The 24,829-nt window shown below is 35.9% G+C and overlaps 1 protein-coding gene across 2 annotated transcripts in view; it reads left to right on the plus strand.

Annotated features, from left to right (window-relative positions):
- The window catches only part of LOC118267283 (SH3 domain-binding protein 5 homolog), a 28,651-nt gene extending 5,133 nt beyond the window's left edge, over positions 1-23,518 (plus strand). The window contains exons 2-6 of one of the 2 annotated variants that reach the window (XM_035581194.2): positions 266-328; positions 5,610-5,787; positions 17,919-18,037; positions 18,202-18,285; positions 18,528-23,518. In XM_035581194.2, the coding sequence (XP_035437087.1) occupies positions 266-328; positions 5,610-5,787; positions 17,919-18,037; positions 18,202-18,285; positions 18,528-19,442 (1,359 nt within the window). In that variant the 3' untranslated portion in view covers positions 19,443-23,518. Of the gene's footprint in view, positions 1-16; positions 329-5,609; positions 5,788-17,918; positions 18,038-18,201; positions 18,286-18,527 lie in introns of those variants that run through there. The other variant, XM_050703051.1, reaches the window with a different exon arrangement.
- Positions 23,519-24,829: the final 1,311 nt, after the last annotated feature.

The following is a 24,829-nucleotide window of genomic DNA, read 5'->3' on the forward strand; positions in this document are numbered from 1 at the left end:
AAATATGTAAGTAATGCTTTTTAGTTCGCTTTTGTTTGTAGGGACAGGAAACGTTCGTCGTATAAGGTACAGTTAGATAACTTGTGATATTTTGTCTTTTATCTAGACATAAGTGATAAATGTTGGTACAGTGATAACCGTTGATGAATCTATAGTAATGTCGCGGATGTTTCCCGTCTCTACATGTTGCTTGCTGTTACCATTCGTTTGGGAGTACAATGTGCGTGTGCCGTGCGATTGTCTCAAGTTCTTCAATAACTTCCAGGTGGAGCTCGAGAAGCTGAACGCAGCCACCGATGAGATCAACAAACTGGAATTGGAGCTAGATGTGAGTTACTTCCAATTTATCTCCTTAAACCGCAAAATGTCTTAGTCTAGGCTAGTCAACAAAATATTCCGTAGCTAACTATAATGGCTTAAATTGATTTTTATGGATGATACGCTTAGTATAATAATTAATAACGGTTATACGTATTACGGATAATTATGACTTCAATAAATTGCACTCAAATTAATTGCATCTAATGGCTTAACTACATTAAAAAAGGAACTATGTATTTCCTTCAATTCTTAGCTAAAATTGAGTTACAAAGAACCTCGAAAAATACTTTCCTAAACAGCTTTACTTATTTCTAACCGAAGTCATGGGTAATATGATTGACCCCTTTGCAACTTAACTGACAAATGTCACGAATTGTACATATTTTTGTTAATAGCGGCTCCGTAAAAACAAAAAACAAAAACTAGGGCACTCTAATAGCTTGGCATTCTTGGATATTTACAGTGAAGACTGCCTTACTTAGTACGAATGTAAAATTGTTGTATTCAACTTGGCAGGCTTTTCCATTTAACCCCGTGAACTATTTTTGTAGACAGGGTGTGACTTGTTTAGGGTAGGTCCAAATTTATTCCAGTTGTAGGAATGTTTAAATATCGCATAGGATAATTTATTTTTTGACCCGGTGGCACACATAGTTTGAGGTGTGAATATTGTTGTCTCGCCATTTAGAAATCCCATAGGACATATTCTATGGGCTTAATTCAAGGCTTGGTATATTATTTATACCACGACGGTGGCAAGAAAGCACACGGCCTACCTGATGGTAATTGGTTATCGTGGCCTATGAACGCTTGGTATTAAAAATAGCCTATAACAGTAAGGTTCCTTTTTCTACAAATATTTTGTATTGTAGAGTAGAAAAACGTAGGAAGTTACTGTTTGTACAAGCAGACATCATTGAGTCATCATGAGCGGAACATGAATATGTAATTATCACTTTGTGTGTAGACACTAAATTCCACATTTATCTGTATTTAGCAGCGTATGAGGAAATGTTCTCGAATCAGATAATATGCATTTAAGAGACGTCTAGATTTTTTCTATATTTTTTCGTCTAGAGTTTAGGAAACAAACTGTCGTACAGGAAATTACGCCTTTGTCGCATGGACGAATCTACTGCAGTCCTGCTATTAAGAATTTACGAAGGTCATGACGTGACTCTCTATTTCTTTACACATTCCTTTAGTCTCCTCCATATTCAGACATCCAAAAAGTTGTTCTAAATTGCTTTTATTTTATACACTATCGAAAAGAACTATCCGAATACCGGGTTACTTAATGGTGCTAAGTTTAAATACTTCCTTACTGTCATCAGTCTGATAAAACTATCGATGTTATCAAAAACAAAAACACGAAGAAAGTGAACATCATAACATAGAATCGATAAAGCGTAACGTTTGTTTTTCCAATAATAACTGGCCTAGATAAAAGATATTAATGATTTACGACCAAAACGAGGTCTTGGAATTATTTCACTTCGTCATTGTGCTAAGTGGCAGACATTTTCACGACTATTTTTGTGTCTGGCATGATTCATAGCATTTTATAGCCTAATTTTGAAAGTGATGCCTTTAATCTAGGCGCTATGATAGGCAAAAACCTTTGTTTTATTATAATTAATGAAGTCTTGCCTACGTTCAAGGATAAGTTTTATGCTGGTATCCAAAAAGGATTAGGGTGTCAAAGGAGTTGGAGTTTCTTTTGAGGCCGTATATTTTAGTAATTAAGGTTTATTTCTTTAGTATTACGCTAAAATGTCTTTTGAAATAATTTCTAAATGGATTGGAAATTCTAGCTGAAAGAATATAACAAGATGACACAGGGATTTTTCCAAGCCATTTTTCAATGCTATCTTGCAGTCCCATAAAATACGCGATTTTTCTATCCGATTGAGCACCGACTGCAGTGGTTTCTATACGAACAATAAATGTAGTTGATTGCAATCGATCGAACAAAGTTCACCTTCCAAGTCGGTACAATATTTAACGGAGTAAGTGAAGCCCTACGTAGGCAGGTTGGCACTAAAGAGGCCCTTTATCTAATTTTACGTTGACCTTGAGGAAACGTAGGCACAAACCGACGGTAACTTAATATATTCTTCATATCTGGAGTAAATTGAATTCCAGATTTCGCTGCGTCTTGTATCGTGGGTGATATGAGATATCTTGACATAGGTATTTTTCCTTTTCATAATATTTTCGCGTGTACATTGCGACTGAAATCAGAAGCATGATATCTATAGGTAGGTACCTATTTTGGAGCATTAAGTGGTTATTTGATGTTTGATTTCCCAAATACACATAACATAGCCAGCGAAATCTGGGTGTCACAACACACTTCTGCTAGAAAAATAGAGAAATAATACACTTAAACTTTCATGTGCCATTCTGTCCTTTTGCTGCATAAGCAACTATTGAGATTTGGCAGCGGAATCGTTACGCTCAACAATTTTACTAACAAAATAACAACGGTACTCTGAACATTAAACATTAAAATTCATAAACCAACTTCCGAGTGATCGATTGAAATTTCCTAAAATATCTTCAATGTCCCCGTTACACTTTACCGAGTAAAACGGAGTTTGGGACCGTCTTTAGTAATTCACTCGGTTGGAGTAAATCAATTTGCTCAAGGTAATTTTTTCTCTTTGTTTTGCTTCGCTTTGAAGTTTAAGGCTCATTTCCCATGACAAGAAATATCTCTGCGTTCATAATGTACGCGTTTGTGTTTATGGGAATTTGAGGTTATTTTTAGTCTTTTGTTTGTAACTTGCGCTCTATTTGAAAGTTTGTTTTGACCGTACTATCGTGGACTGGACTATTATAGCAGTCCAATTAAGACTTACAATTTCGTGACTAGTTTTTATTTGATAAAAATGTACTTTAGTTGAATTAAATTAACCGTTGCAACATTTACGCTTAGCGACTAATTTCGCAGTTAATTTTTATTTCAACAAATTCTACAATTGAATCTAATTACTTTTATGTTTTATTAATAGCCGTATCAAAATAAATTGCTACTGCAGTGTTCGTGTAGTTTTTTCTTGTGGTTTCTAAGTTAGCTTAAGACCCAGTTGGTAATTGCAGTGCCCGGTATAATTACTGCGGACTGCCATTTGTGCAGAAGTAGGTACAGTGCAGTGGTGTCGCCTAACAAACAAGATGAAAGAAATCCTGTTATGTGCGTTCCACTCCGTAGTTCAGTGAGACGGGCCCGTTAACTAGGCTGTTTTTGCAAGGTTTACTCTACGCGAGTACTTGTCTAAGTAACTTAAGATTTTGAATAAAGATAAAATCATGTCCTGATATTTTCTGCAATGGTAACCAAAGATCTTCCTACTTTTCGGTACCTAGTAGTTTGATTAGTTCCACGGTCATAGAGGAAATACAGTTTTTGTCATATTGGAAACGTCGGGAAGAGAAAATCTGTGATAGTTAGTCTTTTCGGTAATTGAATTCCTTTTGGATTAAGGTCTTCTTCATACTTTGTATTGCAATTGCGAAGACTTGCTCAACAAAATAGTGTCAAGTATCTAAGATTTAGTTATTGTTTTTAATCCATATTGTTTGAGAAGAAACAACACGTTTATTTTCATTTTATAGCATTCTTGTTTACAGCTTATCGAGAGTGCAGCGGTTAATCTTCATGACCATCTCTACAGTAGTGACTGATTAAACTTGAAACCGATTCGCATTAATCATATTTATTGATAAGAAAGCAAAGCTAATCGTTTGTGACAAATACAGGTGCTTAAAACAATAAAATCAATGCAGTGTTGAGTATGTCTTGCATCTTCTATGCAACTCTTAGTCTTATTGCGGAAGCCATACCATCTTGATGAATTCCAACCTAAAAATATTTCCTGAAAAATAATTTGCTTTACACTTAAAGTAATTTATTTATAAAACATTGTACCAATTCTTTAAACATTATAAATGATGGACAAAAGTTCAAGGTTAACTTACTAAGTGATTAATTTACCAAAGAAATCTAACTGTTTCGTTTTACTTAGAACCTGACAGATATGCTTCAGTGCTCTCCAACGTTGTATGCAGCATGTTCATTATAAATCACGTACAGATTTGTTAAACTCTTGGTTGTATGGCCATGTAGCAATATCAGAAATACCAATGCATTGACATTATAATAAGAGTCAAGGCGAGGCAGACTGCAGAGTTTATAAGTTAATGCTAGAAGTGCGACCGTGGTATATTGGGTTTCAAAAGTTGCTATCTAAATGTTACATGTTATCCAAATCGGTACAGCAGTTTTTGATGTTAGATCCACATAAAATGTCGCGTTTAAAGTAAACAACAGTAATGCTACGTCCATAAATAGAGTTCCTAGTTTTACGACCGTTTCCGCCCCTTTTTATATTTAGAAAATTATCAATAACCGAATGTTCAGCAGCTGTCTATAACCGAATTCGTATGTAATCAGTGAAAAGGGAAAGTGACATTTTAGGAGATAGTACCTTTCCTTTCCTGTTCTACTACAAGCACATTTGTTCTTTCTTAACTTTGGAAGACTTTCCAGAATTAAAATATAAGACGTTCACATTAACAATAGAACTGTCTTTGTCCAATACCTCAACACCTGTTCATTAAATAGATATCAACAACAATACTATCAGACGTAGAAGGTACGTCAGCGAGTGATACGACGGAGGTCGGCGCGGGCGCAGCTAGCGTAGATTAGGTCAATTACAGCGGCCAACGTATGACACCACATCATACTTGTTGTGTGATGTAACTCGTAATATTTGTACCATTTGGAATGTTTTGTTGAAATATGTAGATTGTAGGTACTTGGAAAGTGGGCACCGTTCTAGAAAATATGATAATTTTGATATACGGAATTTAGCTTAAGGTATGGTTAGGTTATTACTGTTAACATAATTACCAGATTTATTATCAAGCATTATTAAAACACACCATTACAAGCACACATCGATTCTACCGATTCTATATCCTACGTAGGTACTGTAAATGCTCGACAAAGTATGTTTCTTGAGAATCGTCTCTTTGTTTTTAATATAATCTAGCGTAACATTCATAGAACATCCACACAGAAGCCATTTATAGAACATCCTTCCTCATACAATAATTTAAGTCTTTCAAATACTTTGAATCTATCATTATCAATATCATATCAGTTTATTAACCTCCATTACTGGACACCTCTCTTTCAAAGCATTTTGAATTATAGGACCCAAAGGATGAAGTAGAAAATATTAAAACATTTAGAACAAAGACCTCTCTTTCTCCAGGAGTCTATGAAAACATTCCACCTGCTCCTGAATGAGACGTCGCGTCGGCTGCAGGCGTGGACCAAGCGGTTGGGGACGTGTGTGGACAAGTCCAGACCTTACTACGATGCCGTGGCACTGGCCACCACTGCCAGGCAGGAGTGCCAGAAGGCTGCTGTACAGTTCCAGAGAGCTAGTGGTGAGTGACACCTATTTTTTATGTGTGAAAGAGTGCAGTCCTTGGTTCTGCATCCCATAAAAGGGTAAGGATTTCCTTATGCATACCAAAGACAGATAGACAAAGGCTTATATCTATCCACTGCCTATTGACTTCGAATATTAGACATTCATTAAGATATAAATTAAATGTTACGAACACAGACGTGTCATGGGTTTTCTAAACAGATGTTCAAGTTGCATGGTTTGGGTCAATAGTCATGTTGTTTTGTGGAATCAATTAAAACATAATTAATTTCATTCATACAACAGAATAAACCATACGGTATAGTATATAAGGTGTTCTAACATTATCTGCGTCGGCTTTAATAGAATACAATAGTACGTATAAATTATTTATTATGCGTAATTTGTTGTTTCATACAAAAAAGTCTACATATTAAAGAACTATCTCTGTCAGTGTCTCTGTCGTTTCATTAATATAATCAATTGTTTTCTTTGATGTAAAGTTTCATCAATGAAATCAATTGTGTGTGATGCGACGGATCGTGCGTATTTATTAACCACTTAATGCAGAGTTTAGTCAATTTTTATTTAACTTCTTTATGTCCTCAAATTGAATTAACAGGTCTGGTGTACGAAATTTCTTCACTATTGTAGTCTGCAAACACAACACTACCTATCATAAAGCCGTGGCAGATACTTTTAGAACACATAGTATAGTAGTGTAAATTATTAATGCGGCTATCCAAATATTTTTGTATATTTATCAAAGTTATAATCTTTATCTAAGATTTATATTCACATAATCCTGTGACAGGCCGTGTCCATGATTACGCGCATTAATCGTAAATTATTCATAGATAACTACCTAATTATATTAGGGGACTTCCAATATGTAAATATCAAATCAAAATTATGTTATCGGCAAATGCCTAAGTGACGTTTTTGATACCTAAACGTACATTTCAAAGAAGTATAAACGATTTTCTTAGTAGGTTTGTTGCGAAAATTGATTCAGATAGTATTCTTTAATAGGACAAGCCCGCCACAACCTCCCATACCGCTGCAACTCCTGTAAGCCAGGATCTACAGTAGATACAACTATGAAAACACCGGAACAATGAAGTCCGGCGCGTCCCAGGGACATGAATGACTGTCTTGAATATTCAGATAGTATGGAATATTTTGTAAGACAAATACTTAAGTAGTTTGGACATAACTTGAATCGATATGTAGCTGACATGGCGACTCGATTCTTTAATCCCGGGAGTCCCTGTAACGGTCCCGGCGACTTGGCAACACTGCCAACTTGTAAAAGGTACTCGCGATATGATAAACATTTTTATTTGTACGATAACCTTAGGGAATTGTGTATTATCCGCACAGCATATTTTGTTAGAAGGAATTTCTATTTTATTTCGTAGTATTTACATTACATATTTGTTTGACATACCTTACGTAAATACATACATGTTTTGTAATAAGGTACATAAATGACGTTTTTAAAGATGTTGTGGAATTTTTTGATAGTATTCAATTTGATCATACATGTTATGTATGAATTATTTTCTGTATCAAGTTGCGAAATAGTCTCGTGGCTTACTTGATTGAATTATGGCTTGCTTAATAAAATGTCGTTACCGTAGCCATAAGCAAAATTCCACAGGGGACATGCCAATCAGAGGCGAAAGTTACCCTAAAAAATCATTGCAAAGACTCATCAGACCACCACAGATGGTGCCCAGTGGGCTGACGTCTCATCCGGAGCTGCGGACTACCTAACTGACTTACGACTTAAAAAGCTGGAGTAGGAACGGGGTGGTTTTTACACACTCCCTGTCGCCTCGCCCAAGGAAGGGCAAGTCATTGGATGACTTTCACTCCTCAAAAAATGGGTTTTCTATATAAACTAGTTACTATAAATAAATTTCATGCTGATAATAATAAATAATAATCTATAAAGATAATCATCTCCTTGGCCTCAACCTTAACCTCAGCTTTTTCTAATTTCCGGCTACGATCCGTTCTCTAGTGAACGCAATTTCCGATATTCATATTCTAGGCCCCAGTTTTACTATTATAGTAATGTTTCCAAGACAGTATTTTATTAGAAAGGACGTCTAGAACGGACTTATAAAGTGTTTTGGTTGATGTATACTGTCTAAGTTTTTCCACCAGGGTTGTACTATATATCTATGGTGTGAGGTTGTAATAGCAAAGCTGTGAAACTTTGTGACCGTTTCCACTGATGCTAAGTTATGTAGCGGTGCGAGTAAGATGTGCTCTTACACACGACGCGGCGATTGTCGCGGAATGCTGCTCATGAATATGAGCCTCTAGCATGGCTTGAAACTAGTCGAGTTCCTCGTCAAAACAGTACGTGAGTAAGCCGATAACATAATAATTAACCTTCAAGAAGGTCATGGGGTTGTTCTTGTTATAGAATATGTGATTAATTTTATCAAGGCCTCGGTCTTTTGAAGATATACCAAAAGTAATTATGTTTCTAATCGATATAAGTTATTTAAGGGGGGGAAATCATCCAATGACTTCTCTGACCTTGGGCGAGGCGAGAGGGAGTGTCAGACTTTTACTGACTAAAAACTACCCCGATCCTACTCCTTATTTTCGAGCCGGAGCCCCAGTAAACCCGCTAGGTAGTTCGCAGCTCCGGTGAGGATATTAGTAGGTAGAGTTTGATTATATTGATAGCAATTAAAATTACTTTTACTTTTAATTAATATGTTCGATACACAGTTTAGAGAATTAATTACAAGTTAAGTTAGTTAGTAGTTAAATATAACACACGCATGTCTTGTTATAAACAAGGTTTTATTACTAAACGGAGACACACAAATACTTCACTACAACACATCATTATGTCTTCGTGTTAATAGTTAGACATTGCTATATTTGTCCATATCACGCAATAATAGTTCATTGACCCCATATTACACCAGTGGCAAATACAACTAAATAAAGGTAAGGTTTAGATCATTCAGTTAGTTTTCACTTTGTTTAATTAAATTAAACCGCATCGTTAACGCGTACGTTAACCTTAATACCGGTGAAATGTGGCGTTTTGAATAATTAGTTTACATAGTCTATTTTATTAGTTAAGTATCCGCCATTTTGCGTATTCCCTAGACTGATATTAAGCCCTTTTTCAGGTCGCTATATCATAACGCTTTTACGGTTAATTGGAGAGAAAATAATGAAGTGGGTTTAGTACAATATTAATCGTATATTCTAAAGGTTGTTTATTTATATTTAACTAGCCGATGCCTGCGGATTCGTTCGTTCGATTACGGACTTTGTGGCTAATTAAAGTAGCCCTTCAAAATAGTCAGCCATTTCAGAGATTGGCGAGAACAAAGATTTTAAAAAGATTATTTTAGTGTATGTGTATATCGTGTGTATTTCATATGCATGTAGTAAAAAGCGGTTATTTCAATATTACAAACAGACACTCCAATTTTATTTATTAGTCCCGAAGACATGCAGTAATATTTCATATAAAATTGATAACCACGTACAATCAGTCTGTTGTATAAAAAAACATCTTTAAAAAGTTCGTTGGGATTCTCCGAAAAAGAAGCTAACTGATTTTTGACAGGGTTGGCACTGGACCAGCAATATTAAATGCGTTGCATAAGCTTGATTGCAACTTTAAAAAAATATATTTTTATAAGATTCGTAGCAATTGGCGTACCATTTTCTCTTCCTACCCCTATGGGAGACAAGCGTGAGGCTATGTATGTATGTAAAAAGATATTTTGTGCGGATATTATAACCAATCGGAATTCCTTACTCTCACAAAATCAACTAATCCTAATACATATGCCTATTTTGCCTGATTCCACGTAGTTCTAACAAGCATACATCACGAGGCCTTAATAATAATGATAATAGGCAGTTACCATAACATTCTATTCATACGAGAAAATGCCATGTTTTCAATGGGATGACGTAGTTTTTACATAACGAGAGAAAGTGACTTTAATGATACGTTGAAGGTAATGAGAATACTTGTATGTTTGTTATACTAATGAGGCTCGCTTGTGCCGAAGGAGCACGGAGATTTGTTTTTTTCCTCTTCCTTCTGGAAATTTTGTCCCTTTGAATTTATAAAATTGAAGGCCTATGTTTCGTTGTAGATTTGTTGTTGAATGATTTCATATTTTACTAATAATATTGTAAATGCAAAGGTTTGTACGTTTGCATGATTGTTTGTTTGTTTGATATTCCGTCACGGGATCGAGATGACATTTGGAACAGGGTTAAACCCACGAGAGAAGTAAGGTCTCGTCGGTCGGGTTTAGCGAAGGCCTCGGTCTTCACTAGTAAGGGAATACGCATTTTGTCAGAGATAGAAGTTAAGGCAACGCATTGTGAAATACGCTTTCATAAACCAGTGAGCTGACATGGCTGTTAATATTGATTTCTTTATTAACATTATTTTTTATAACTTTCGTTGTTATCAAGTGACCATTCGGCCAAAAGATAGCTATTATTTCCCTCTTAGAATAAAACAATCTTTCACATAAAAACACCTAAAATCGCATTACAAATTGCCCAAGTTTAGCAGTTAGTCACTAACTGCCTTATTCAATCCAGAACTGGCAAGAAGCCAGAAAAAATGGGATCAGAATGAGATCGTTACACAATAGGTACATAGGTAACACATACTATCAAATGTTAATGGAATTGTATACAAGTACAGTATTGTACCCATGTCGAGTACCCAATTTAATATATTATTGATCCAGTCATATCGCCAGGGCCTGTACTCCAGGAATATGGATGCTAAATGGCTCTTTTGGGAATTGTATGTCGAGTTTACTTTTTTCTCTTTCAATTTGCCTGGTCACGAGTGTGTCGTTAATATAAGTAGGTATTTGGTGTGGGTAGTTCCCACATAGTGTATTGTGCCAGTGTCATAAGGAATTTTTAAACTGAATCTGGCTTAGGCAGATTTATTCGGAAGTCGGACCAACTTATTTGGACAAAGGCCAGGAAGAGAGAAAATGCAGTTTTCCTATAGAAAATCTTGAGCCGTAAAGCCAAAAGTGGCGTTTCTAAAAGCCATCTTTATTTTCAGACCACAAAGCAAAAAGTTAGATGATATAACTTCTTATTTGAACACTACATATACTGTTTACGATCCAAGACCTAACCCTTGACCTCAACAATTGGCATGCCAAGCATTTTGAACGGTGCACCAATAGATAAATTGGCACAAATCGCTCGGGTGCCTTATCTGGCCGACTTCCTGCGGGCGGCCGGGGCCCGAGGTTGTAGCGGTCAAGGTCCCTGAATATTTGATTATGTTTGAAGGTCCGTGCTAATTGCCAGGCGGCCCGCGAAGGTCATTAAACCAATTAGGATTAATGTGATAATACCTGTGGCCAAATTGGTGTATAATCTGCATATATGAGGATATAGCAGTGTCGGTAATGGCATTTACTGTTAAGAGAGAAAATGTAATTGCCATAATGGAAGCTTAGTACTCCTGTCTCTGCAATTATTGAGGTTAGTAGTCATGCATTGATTCAAATAATTACCAAAATTCTAAGGATTCCGTAAATTATGTATTGTCTCAATCTGCAGAAATAGATGTCACCCACTATTACATGGGACTTATAACACAAATGGTGATAACTGGATGTACATTACACAGCGGCTTTACGTGTTGTAATTTGCAGGTGCACTCCCTACTCCTTAGGGGATAAAAGGCGTGACGTTCTATTAATAATCTAGTAAAGTAATTTTCGTAGAATTTCCCCTCAAAACATAAAAATGTTTCAGTCAGAGTAAAAACTCTGGATATACCTCCCAATTTAATTTTCTTTCCTCAACGAAATATTTTAAGCAAAGAATAACATTTACCCATTTAGGGCTGAGATTCCTATTATGGAAGGAAAGGGGATGAACGTATACGTATACCGGGAAACGGAAATCCGTCTGTGGCCCCGGCAGAAAGGTCTTTTTCACGCTAAAAACCTTTTTTGTAGCTTTAGCAGTATAATTGATCGATAACAATGTAAAAAGTGAGTCCAAGGTTGGCCAAACAGTATGACGGTATTATTTGTTAAAATAAAAAGAGCGAGTAATCAGTAGCTGGGTGTCTCCCGCATGTATCTGGTTGTTTGGATAGATTTACTGAACTGTGGTCAGTTATCTAGTATAACCTCTTATCTAGTACTTGTAAGTGTAATTGAGAAAGTTGATCTCCAAATTGGCAATACTGTATCTTAATTAAACTTGAATGATTTTTGCTTTTCGGATAATTTTAGGAAGTTGTGTAGCTATTCAATGCGTGATACTGGTAATAAAAACTTTGATTTCACTTGAGATTCATAACGTTATAGAAATGATGTGTACCCTTAGTACGCCGGTGCTGCGGACTACGTGAAAGGTTCCCGGGGCTTCGGCTAAAAGCAGGAGAAGAAACCGGGTGGTTTTTAGTCAGTAAAGAGTCTGACACTCCCCCTCGGCTCGCCCAAGGCGGGAGAAGGCATTGAATGAATTTCCCCCAAAAAAAAATCCCTTAGTACTTAGATTTCGTTTAACGTAAAGCAAACTCGTACTGAGGGTACAGAGAAAATTGGTTATCTCAAGTTCCTTATCCATTGAGGTTATTTACCTAGCTCTTGACCTTCAACGTCTGATAAATCAGTCAAAAAAGTCAGATTGTTCAATTATACTCTTTAATTTCTCTTCTTCACTTCAGACTACTCAATAGAAAACATCTTCCATCCGTATTCGCCATTTCCGCATTCTCTTTCCGTGTCATTCTTTACTATTATTGGTCCTTATTACCACATTTTAAAACGAGAATAAATCGGTACAAATAGTAAGATCATCTGACTAGCTTATCACCATCTGTTAGCCTTTAAACCATAAATAATTGAAGGAAGTCTAGATAAAAAGCGGCCAGCATCTGTTCAAGGTACCACAGATTGCAATGACATAATTGTTGCAAACCATAGATAAACAATGACTCATAGACTACGTATTCAGTTCAGATGTTAATACACAAAGCGGCATTGTATTTACTATTTATAGTGGGTTTAAATACTTACTGTAAATGTTTATTTCTATGGGTAAAACTTGAAAATATGAAAACAGAAAATATATTACTATCGTATTATTATAATTGTAAGTACCTAACTATTTTTCGAATCAGAATCATTTTTTAAATATTTTAACGTCTACCTATTACTAATAATTATTATAAAAACTACGAGTAATTATTATAAATGAGGAAGAATCTATAAATACCGAATTAAACCAACAATTAATTAATTTAAATCAATCAGGAATGAGGAAGGCTCCATGAATACTAAATACCGATAAAATAAAACAACAGACACTAGGCAGTATCTAGCATATCATTGGATACAAACATGGCTGCTATTATACGTGTGTCAGAACAGCTTAGTAATATGATCCGACAATTTGTTAATTAGCGACCGCCTGGCGTGTTTGCTGATACTCGACTACGTAATACTAATCTGCTAAACAAGGTTTAAATTACTTTATTATGACCTGAATATTATAGTACCAAATGTGGAGCGTTTTATTCCCAAAATAATGGGCAAAAGGTACCTTAAGGTCATCCATTTCTGCTATAGTTATTTCATACTTGCAGTAGTATTACTGGGCTTTTTTCTCTCAGTGGTAGCACGGAGTCTGGAAATGTGCCCGGTATATGGCAATAGGCTCACCACCTATAACATGGGACTTACAACATAAATTGTGAAAAGTGGGTGTACGCAGTGGCATTACGTGCCATAATGTGCACCTCTGCGTACCCCTTCGGGGATTAAAGGCGTGACGATATGTATGTATGTACATTTTTAGTATTTTTTAGTCCATCCACTGCTGGACATAGCCTTTCCAAGCAGTACTGAATTCGATCTTTAATTCTCTTTAAGGAATCCAGTGCCCTAAGATCAGGCCTACAGTCCACAGTCCATGTTGCATCAATTTATTTTTTGTAAGCAATCTATTATTTGTGAAGGATGCATGCATTCGTCCATCATTCGTCAAATGACACAACGTGGACAGTTACTCTAATGCACGCTACACACCTTACGATTTAACTGTGCAGTTTTAACTATACTGTCGGACTGTACAGGTCCATATAGTCTACACACTAAGGTGTGTAGGTAAATCGTAGCTGTGTATAGCAAACAGTTGAATCGATTCAAAAATATCGTATGTCGTAAGCGACATACACCTGTACAGGTTTAACTGTACCGTTTTTTCCTATTTTTGAATCGATTCAACTGTTTGCTATACACAGCCCATTTACCTATACAGATAAAACTGCACAGTTAAATTGTAAGGTGTGTTGCGTGCATAACTCTCAATATTTTAGGGCCTAATCAGTTGTAGACAGTGACTTCTTGTTGAAAATTATGCGTTGTACTGCTACACGAGTCAACTTAACACGTTCCGATATCGATCGGTAACCGTATTTTTAGACATAATCTAATATTTAGATACTGCGTGTGATAACTGCGTAATAATGATCATTATCTATTAATCGTTGCTGTCTGAACAGCTGTTCGACTTTACACTGATTGTCTAGTGTAGATATTGATCGTTATGTAATGTACATAATTACTTACTGAATGATTTAATACTCAAGTAGGTACTTCGTTTTGTAAATACATAGTAGATAATAGATCTTAGGCTTTAGGCTCTTACGTTACTTGCTTCAGACGAAGCGTCTGAGTTTCAATTGCTAGATTAAATAGTGATAGTGTTAAATTATTGAGAATTTATAAAGCTTATACTATCATATAAAGTTGAAGAGTTTGAGTGAACGCACTAATCTCCGGAACTACTGGTTTGATTTGAAAAAAAAAAATTCGTTTTGTGTTGTATAGACCATTTATCGAGGAAGGCTATAAAACATTACACTACTATCTAAAGTAGCCGATCAAAGCGGGTGAAACGGAGCGAAAGAAGCTAGTTTACTATAAGGATTTATTTATTTTTTGTAAACATTTTTTTTTGGCTTATATGGGAACTAATAACTACTGAAAACGATTGTGTAGAATATGTACACCTATAAAAATTCTCTACCCAGCAGTACCTAATTATATCAATGTTCTCATTTATGTGTATAAAAGATAATAATAACACCATACAATGGACTCGACCATATGGTAATATAGCATACATATTCCAGACGACCTCGACAAAGACTAGACTAGCTAAACTAGGCACTAGGCAGTGTAAACAAAGTCTAATTAGTTGCCTACTGCAAGTGGCTTGGTGACCTATTTTTGTCCAACCGGCCTAACTAACTCACATCTGACGGAGATAAAACATGGTACATATCTCTTTGATAAAGTGATATTTATACTCAATATAAAGATAATATTATTATAGTGATAGAAATATTTCTCAATTGTATCTTGGTTATTGATAAACTAGAGGTTGCGATAGTTTTGAATTGTTGCGTAAAGTTTTTTTTTAGTGTCATTCTTTAGTTAGGAACTGTCTTCGTTAAAGATAATTGTTTTTTTTGTTTTTTAAAGTATGAAGTCACAATTCAAAATCTTTATTGCTTCATGTGTGCTACATTGCGTTATACAAACATGTGGTTTATTGGTATCAGCATGACCCTGCAAGGGCGTAGCAATTTATCTTTACCAAAAATAAAACACTATTTCGCTATAAATTATAGGTACATAAGATACCTATTAAAGATAACTTTTACCTAAATTGTTTCGACTAATTCTAACAACTCATTTTATAATTTCTTATTTTTCGTACAATTTCAGTATCTAAAAGCTTGAGACTATATAAAATAAACTACTTACTCACGAAGTTTTCGAAAACTGATACCAGTATCTTTTACATGATTGGCTTTCAAATAGCCTTCTAGTCCAATAATACTAAATTAAGTGAGAAAGTCTCTAGGTATTGAAAAAAGCCAGTTTCACTAGTTTTCAGTTTATTTCAGTTTCACTGAAGCGGAATATAGTGAATAATAAAAAGAATTCAGACAACAATAAACAGTAAAATCTGTGTGTACCTAATAAGATATTTGAAACTCCATATCCTCATGTTTGTATGCAAATATCTCAACCGGCATGTGTTCACAGGAAACCGCTTATCAGTACGTTATCAGTTAATACAATTATGTTCAATTTTACACACGTTACAGGCGGTTGTATCGAGATTCAACAGCTGCCTATATGCGTCGTTAGAATTTGTACTGTAGTACCCATTGGTACCTATGAGAAATTTCATCAAAATCAGCCTTGTAGTTTTTATAGTATATTGCCTGCCTGAATGATTATTATTACAACTGATATGTGTCTGTATCGTATTTTTCTATTATAATTCACTTCGATTTTATATGCCTGTCATGTATGTTTTTGAATTGGTTAACATTCTGTGCTGTGATTACATCTTCTGGTAGCTTGTTCCATGCTCTGACCACACTTTTGTCTATGAAGGTTACTTTTTGGAAAGCTTATATGTGTATAAGCTTCTTGAGGTGGCCTCTAAGATGAGTTTTTCATTACATGAGAATAGTTGAAATCTTTAATGTCATAATATCCACTCTAGATCTTGTACGTCTCAATTAGATCTCCACGCTGCCTGCGAGTCTTTAAAGTAGGTAAGTTCAAAACTTTCAAACATTCTTCATAATTAAGCAGCAAAATTAACATACAACCGTTAACAAGCAATGCAAGTGTATAAAATTATGTTATTGGAGTCAATCTGTCTGGTACACTCATATTATGTTATGGTTTGATGCATTTCAATCTTGTTTGCAATGAGTACAAACAACAAGCATCTGCCTATTATCAATATGTCGATGGAATTTAATTAATTGGCAAGAGGCGGATGAAATGGCAGCTTATAATAAACATACCAAATACCAACTAAGGCACGCATATACAAATATAGTTTAATTAAATATTTATTATTATGGAAACAGCTTATCGATAACAATAACACACATCTATGTACCGTAGTTATGTACGTATGTATGTACTGTGGAATTGATTCGTAACGAAGCTAGATTGGCGAGGCGTGTCCATACAATATTTGGTTCGACTCATACATATGTATGACCCGTAACGTTAGCTGGCGTATCAAACGATTTATAAAAAATAATAGTACATGTATGTACAGGATTTGTTAGTTTTAGAACCGTATAAAAAATTCGCTGGTAATTTGTGAGGCAATGGGTATTCGGTACTGCGTTTTAACCGATTCCGGCAACTCATAAAAAGTTTTATGTTCATATAGCTCTTTTTTTAACGAGCAAATAAGTATCGTAGATATTTTTATGATGTGTGTATTTTTGCCTCACCCCTTATTACATGGGACTTATAATACATGGTGTAAAGTGGGTGTAAATTGGCATTACGTGCCGTAATGTGCAGGTAGGTGCACTTCTGCCTACCCCTTCGGGGATAGAAGGCGTGACGTTACGTTACGTTAGTTTTGCCTCAATTTATTCAAGAGAGAGAAAAGTATTTTTTTTTTATAATTCTCGATTCAACGCAGGCGATATCTATCCTAAGTATCTTACATGACAGACAGTTAAACAGTCTATATATTTGTGTACATTTAGTACCTAACTCGGGAATATTCCGCGATAAAAAATATACAAGTTCTGTGCCAACTGGCGCCTCGTGTGATTAGATAGTGTTCAGCTATGATGTGACATGATGGACAGTGATCTAGCGTACGACCTTGTGGCTTATTTAATTTGACTGACATAAATATACATAATGTAATTTATATTTACCTGTACGTAGTCATTTTTTAAATATTAGTTTAGTATCTTATACGTATTGTATTAATAATCGGGTAGGTCCGAATTGGATAATTATTTTTGTGTTGGATAGTCAATTTATAAAAGAAGGTTATAGGCTATAGCCCTGTAGCCAAAGTTATGTCTATTTTATTATTACGAATATATCTCTGAATTGGAATAGGAACCTTGGCCAAGGTCTGTAATGACCCAATAGCCACACAGTGCGGACTGGTTTGGTTTGTTGTTCGGATTCAGATCTAAAAGTATGCCAGAAAAGTGGGAGGACTTATATTGAGCTGTGAAATAAAAAATAATGATAGTTTTCTAGAAGTACAATATTTCTTTTCCAGAACTGCACGCCGCTGCCAAGGAGACGGTGACGCTGGCTGAGCAGCGGTTCGTGAGCAAGCAGGACGAGTGGCAGTTCGACAGCAACTGGCAGGAGGTGCTCAACCATGCCATCATCAAGGTGAGGACATGACAGGATTATAGGACCATTCATAGAGCTCATTAGCCTGTGGGAAACTTAGAACTGTTAATCTTTAATTGAACATACCATTGAAGTGTCCTATTTCTACGAAAAACTTAATTAAAGAAGAACTTTTGCTTAAGTGTAGTGTCTTATGTTTCTAGGTCATGGACGCTGAAAAGCGAAAAGCGGAGAGCGGACGAGAACATCAGAGGAAGGCAGCTGCCTACATCGCAGCTGCGGAAAAGGTAAATATAAAGATATATCCATCTTTAACTGAAATATATAACTCTAAAGCAATGGATGTTGAAGTCAAAGTACTCAAATAAAATATGTATTCCATTCACGCACAACATTAAAATTCCTAACCAAATACCTACCACGAAGCGATTAAAACGATATATCATCGTAAATATTAATGAGGCACAACATCCTAACGATCAACCGAACATAACTCCTATGACACATGATAATAACAATCAATTTCCAGGTGACACAATTAGAAGAGAATCTAAAACGGAATATCATAAAGTCACGAGTTTACTTCGAAGAGAAGAAACTGTGCGACGAACAACTGCAAACACAGAATGAGAAGATAGAGAAGTTACAACGACTTATAGCTGACGCCAAGTTCAGATACTCAAAGTCTCTTAAAGCCCTTGAGAAAATATCGGAAGAGATTCACAGAAGACGGGGCGAGTACCCACCAGATAAGGACTCTATACCCGTCGGTCCTCGAGAACCAGGTGTCGGCGCGGAAAGAGACGCCATCCATGACGAAGACGCAGCGAAAGCTGAACACGAGAAAGACGAAGATTCTAGTCTCCAAGAACTGAGGATGCGCGTCAGAGAACTCGCTTCCAAACCCATAGAGAAAGACATTGAAACCGACGAAGCGTGGGCTCTGGAACTAAACGAGACCATCAACAAACTCGACCAGCTGCTGATGATGAAGGAAAATAATCAGCAGAAGAGGTCCAAGTTCACCGCTAGTTCTCCCAGGAACTCTAGCGCGCCCTCTACCAGTACGAATACTGGGAAATACAACGATCCACCGAGCGACAGCTGGAAGACTGAGACCAACCTAACTAGGACTAAATCTATAAGCAAGGATGTGGTCTATGAACACAGTAACCCACCGATTAGTAAGACGGAGAAGTCTAAAAGCATGATGTCTTTAGACGTACTCGCCTTAGCTAGGGACACGAATATGATGGACAGGGAATCGTACCTCAAAGCTGTTATTGAAGACAAATCCCCAACAGGGACGTATACAGAGAGTAATTCCGACAGGAACGACACTCCTGACGAGATCCTGATGGTGGAATGCGACTCCAGCGACTCCAACCAGAACCCTGTCATCAGGATGACCAGCTCCACCGTCTCTGACAGCGACAACAGCTAAATATGGCAAGCGATGAACGAAACATACATTTCTATGATTGGTTGTGGAATCTAATACTAATTTTAAAATGATTTAAAAATGGAATAGAATAGACGGTACCGTCTTTTTTAAAAAAAAGAAATGGCTAACGGAAATTTTGTTTGTGAAAAAATGCTTTAATTTTCTTTTATTTGTGATTAATAATTATTTGATTTAGTTATGTCTGTGTGCTAACAATGCAATCTTTAGTAGCTCGTCAATTTCTTACATGTTAGATGTTTTTCTAATTAATATGGAAAAGTTTATAATAAAAATGGTTAAACGATTGTGGGACTGTTTAGTGTAGTGTAGAAGCGCTAGTATTTTGTTCATTTGTAAAGTTTTGATAAACAGGAATAATCAAATCTTGACTTGCCATTTTGAAATAACTATCGCAAAAACTTCATTATTTATGAAATAGCTTCTATAGAGTCACATTCAGTATTATTTAAAATATGAATACAACATACTTTGTATGCAACTTGATAAAAATACTGTCTTCAAAACACGTTTCGTAGATTAAAATATATCTTTAAGTAAACCAGGAGGGTCGATTTCATAAAACATGTCTTATTACACGCGAATAAAGCCTATTTTAAATTGGAACAAGTGATCATTGGAAAGTCGAAAGATTAATTATAAATGTTATTCATTATTTAGTTTACGAAACCGACATTTCTAAAGATTAAGAAACAAATATAAGTATTGTCGTAACTGTATTACTCATAATTGAACTACCATTGTCAAATAAAATTAGACATTACAACAATCCTTATTTACAGCTAATACAATCAAATTTGAACTCTATTTACGTGATTAAATTAATATCATTTTAGCAAGAAAAGAAACAACCGTCAATCTTTGACTGCACGATTGGATTGCTCGATTGGCACACAACGTGCAGTGGGTTTGATACCCGCACGGAGTAATTCTTTGTGTGATCCAATGTTGTTTCGGGTCTGGGTATCATAAGTATGTGAACTTGTATGTTTGTAAACGCACCCACGACGCAGGAGAAAATCCTAGTGTGAGGCAACGTCTTTTTTTAAGAAGAAAAAAGAAAATGATATCTTATTACAAAGGCTATAAATACTATAATCAAATCACGTAAATTATATTTTCATTTTCTTTATTTATTGAATTGTTAATATGTTCAATTTTATTTGTAATGGTATGATAACTCTAAATGCATTTTGATTCATGAGCCATACCAGTCCACCGACTATAGCTCACAAATTATAATTTATTTAATTATAATTTTAATAGAGTAGTGTTCCAAATCTCATATAATATGTAAATACAGTAAATAATAATATTTGCGAAAATAACATCGAAATCAATATAACATTTTTCTATAGGGAGAGTCATAGAGATATGCTATCTCACTTGCACGCGTTTATTCTAATAGTGATGACGTCACAGTGTGTATCGTGCATCTCTTTCTCTACACCGTTCACGAGATTCTAGGTAATACACTATGTGTTGTGTACGTTTTTTCATTGAATAAAAACACTTCAGTTTAATTGTTTAGTGTAAAATAGTAAATAGTCAAGATTTTAGGCTTAATTCTTTCATTTAAGTATGGATAGTGTATGGTTGTATGCCTTCTAACTGTCTAGAAGGATTGACGCCCGAATACTCAAATGCTATTCAATTTTAAGTTGTACTTGAATATCGTACTATCTCTGTCTTTTTATATAGAATTAATAGAGACAGAACTAGTCTTAAAATTGAGTAGCGTTTATATATTTGGACATAAATCTTGTAATTTTACGTCGATTCACTCTTTTAACTAATCACTAGGCGTTGGTCACAAGCCATTCTTAGATATATTATGTCCGAAATGGATGCACTCTAGAGTTATAGAAAATAAAACTCTTTAAGGCCAGTCCATAGATTTGGTTTGCATGCGATGCGTATGCGCAAGTGTGTATTAAAGTTTAAAAAATAAAATGAATAACATTTTACAAGTAAACGGTAGCTGGATCTCGCTTAGTGATTGAACAAGTACTTAAATAATTACAAGTGAATGTGAATTTAAAGGGGTCCCGCCCATTTTGTATGTATCGAAATTTTTCTAAACAATTTTTTATATGGAAAGGATTAAAAACTTTTGTAGGAATGATAAGCTCGGTGGGGGTTGAATAGATAGGGGTTAGGCAATTGTGATGGAGTCTTAATTAGTCAAAATCAGTACTAACACATTATAAAAAATATATTTTATTAAATTACCTAAGTTGAATGAATTAGATACCAAATCGAAGAACAAGACTTTTGACTAAGTATTTAGTAGTCTGCTAGAACTGCTATTGTACATAAAGTTCTAAGTTTGTTTCTCGAGTTGTTCTTACGGCCGAAATTATATAGACAATTTTTAACATAAGTTGAATTAACTAAAAATCACGGTTTAGTCATGTAAACTGACGGTTGGACTCTTCATCATGAGCAGCGTGCGCGGACGCGGCGACGTCGCGCAACCAACTGGTTAGACTGCATGAAGAGTCCCTCTGTGTCTCGAAACTAGTAGTGCTTTTCTCCATTAATTTACATAAGTCAACCGTGATTTTTTAGTATATCAAACTATCTTTATCCAAAGATTTTATTATTAATGATCGGTTATTTATTTCGGCCGTTACTAATATCATGGGCTTTAACACGTTAAAACATGTATTTAATTATTTTAGCGCATTTAATAATACATACTAACAATACAAGCGATGATAATAAATTGCTCAAATAATGAATCTTCAAGCAACGTAAACATTGATAGTGCCTTCATTTGTATTTAACATTTTCATTGAAGCAACCGAAACTGAAGACTGGAATGAGGTTGGTACTAAGACGGTTATAGAGCTATTATTGTAATTGATATTTAGGCTGGGTCTAGATGTCCTTAGATTCTGCTAGAATGACATTACCTAAGTTGCATAGCGCTCTGCTTAACCGGCTCGAATAAACCAACTAATCAAAGCGCCGAACGCGCTATCATTTGGTTTTCGTTCAACGTACCAAAACCCAACTGGTAGTAAGGGTACTGATGACGTCTGTGCAATTCTGCTAGATTACTGGCATAACATAAAAGTAGAATACAATAGAAGTTAGTATAATGGGATTGCTATTATGATTATAACTGCTGTATATCAGTGTAATCATCATAAACCTGTGGCAAAATAGTAAAGCAAACTCATACTAAGAGTATTGATCGATTGGTTCATTCGCGTCGGCAACGTAAAGTAAACTAGTACTAGGGTGAGCTGATTGCTGTAAATTAAGCGAATGTTGTATGTCCATTCGGTAGTACAGTCATCTAAACCCAGCTCTATATGATTTTTAATTATATATTCGAGTCGATGAGGGTTCCATACATACTCATAAGTTTAAGAATAAATAAATATATCTTTAAATCTTTGCGTATATATTTAAATTAAGGTGATGCATTTATGAAACATCGAGTGAGTTTGTGGCAATGGAGTTTTAACGTTTTTAATACTTGCCAAGCTAAATTGATTCTTGTCTACATGGATTTTGGAACTTAAATTGTATTAAATCCATTGTCACGTGGTTGTAGGATAAAATTTACATTTTAAGTTGAATTTAGATTACTTATTTAACATTATTGATAGCATGGTCACAATTATTTTATGAAAACACTAATTTAATGAAAATACAAACAGTTATTTGCGATATTTTTAGCAATATTTCTACGAGAAACTTAAGATTGAGTACTAAATAAGTTGCTAAAAATATTGTACATGACTTTTAAATGGCAGCCATATCTGCGACACAAAAAATGTAATTGAATCATAAAAATAATATAATCGATTTGGAATTCGTGCAGATTTCTTTGGTTTGTATTCAAAAGAATGAGGAAATATGTTTGGTTAAAATAGAAATAAAATAATAATGTCAATCTAATATGTGTTTAGACCTCACAAGCACTGAACGTACGTAAATGTGTCGCACTATCGAAACTCTTCACATAGCAAATAGCAATGAAGTTTGTATGTTCGTAAACTTTCAACATCTACGTGTTTTTCAATAAAAAATAATGTTGTCAACATTGGACTTTTATTTTGTTTCTTCCACACAGAAGCATTAATATTTCTCAATTTCCTTTCTATGGTAGACTGCCTCGTCGGTCGAGTGGTCGCAAGAGCCACTGCCGAGCAAGGGGTCTCGGGTTCGATTCCCGGGCCTGGCAAAGAATTACTGAGCATTTCTGATTTGTAGCACGGAGTTTAGAATTGTGTCCAGTATATGGCATTAGGCTCACCCTCTATTACATGGGACTTAACACAAATGGTGAAGTGGGTATACATTGTACAGTGGCATCACGTGCCGCAATGGCAACAGATCAAAAGATCATTAATGAGTTAAATCAGAGTGGTCGCCCGCTGACCGACCGCAGAGCGCGCGGGTGCAAACCGCGGCGACAGCGGGACTGCACCCGCGCCCACCGGTACAATATGGGCTAAGAACTCACGGAGCGATTTTCACCCGCGCCCGCCGCGATTGCGGGCCCGCAGCTTCCGTAAAGTGCAGATATACATGTCAAAAATTAAAGCACATTTCACAACGCGGTTTACGTACGAATAGAATCGCGCGGGCCGCGGTCACCCGCAGCCTCGGCGGGTTGCGCCCGCGCGCTCTGCGGTCGATTGGCCGGCGATTGCAGTAGCTTAGAGGCGACGGGACGGGGTACAGAAATACAACGCCATTTTGCACCAATGACTGTGTGACTGCTAACATTTCCTCCGGTGATATAGGATCTCGCATGTATGTTGTTTTTGAAGAGCAGTTTCCATTTTTTTTTTCTAGTTCTTAATAACTAAGGACGGACATTCGAAAATAATTGAAGAATTTTTCTTCGTCCTGCTTTAATTCACTAGTACCTAAGGGTAACAAATAATCCATATCGATCTCTATCCTGAATAAATGGAGGCACCCAGAACCTTTAGGTTCTTTTTTTTAATTCTTCTGTGAAGTAAGTACAGAAATCCATCGTTTCTGATGTGTGTCCATGGCGGTCTGGACTTCAACTGATCGTTAACTGCCCGTCAGTCTTGCGATCATCGACCGCCACGTTTGCGGGCGATAATCGCAACCGCGGCGGCTGTGAAACCGCGCAAACAACCGGTCTCGTGAGTTTGGAAATAAAACTGCAGTTCCGCTACCGCGGTGGGCGCTGCTGAAATTCGCTCCGTGAGTACTTAGACTGACGATATGCATCTACCTTCTAAACTAAATCTCTACTCAAGAAACTGATGTACGAACATAATATTACCTTTTTTGTTCGTAATAACACTATTTTTCTGTCGTAATTGTAGCCAAGACTTTCAACTCACAGATAGATGTTTTGGGGGATTTTT

This window comes from Spodoptera frugiperda, chromosome 23 (genome assembly GCF_023101765.2).
Source record: "Spodoptera frugiperda isolate SF20-4 chromosome 23, AGI-APGP_CSIRO_Sfru_2.0, whole genome shotgun sequence".
Taxonomy (NCBI): domain Eukaryota; kingdom Metazoa; phylum Arthropoda; class Insecta; order Lepidoptera; family Noctuidae; genus Spodoptera; species Spodoptera frugiperda.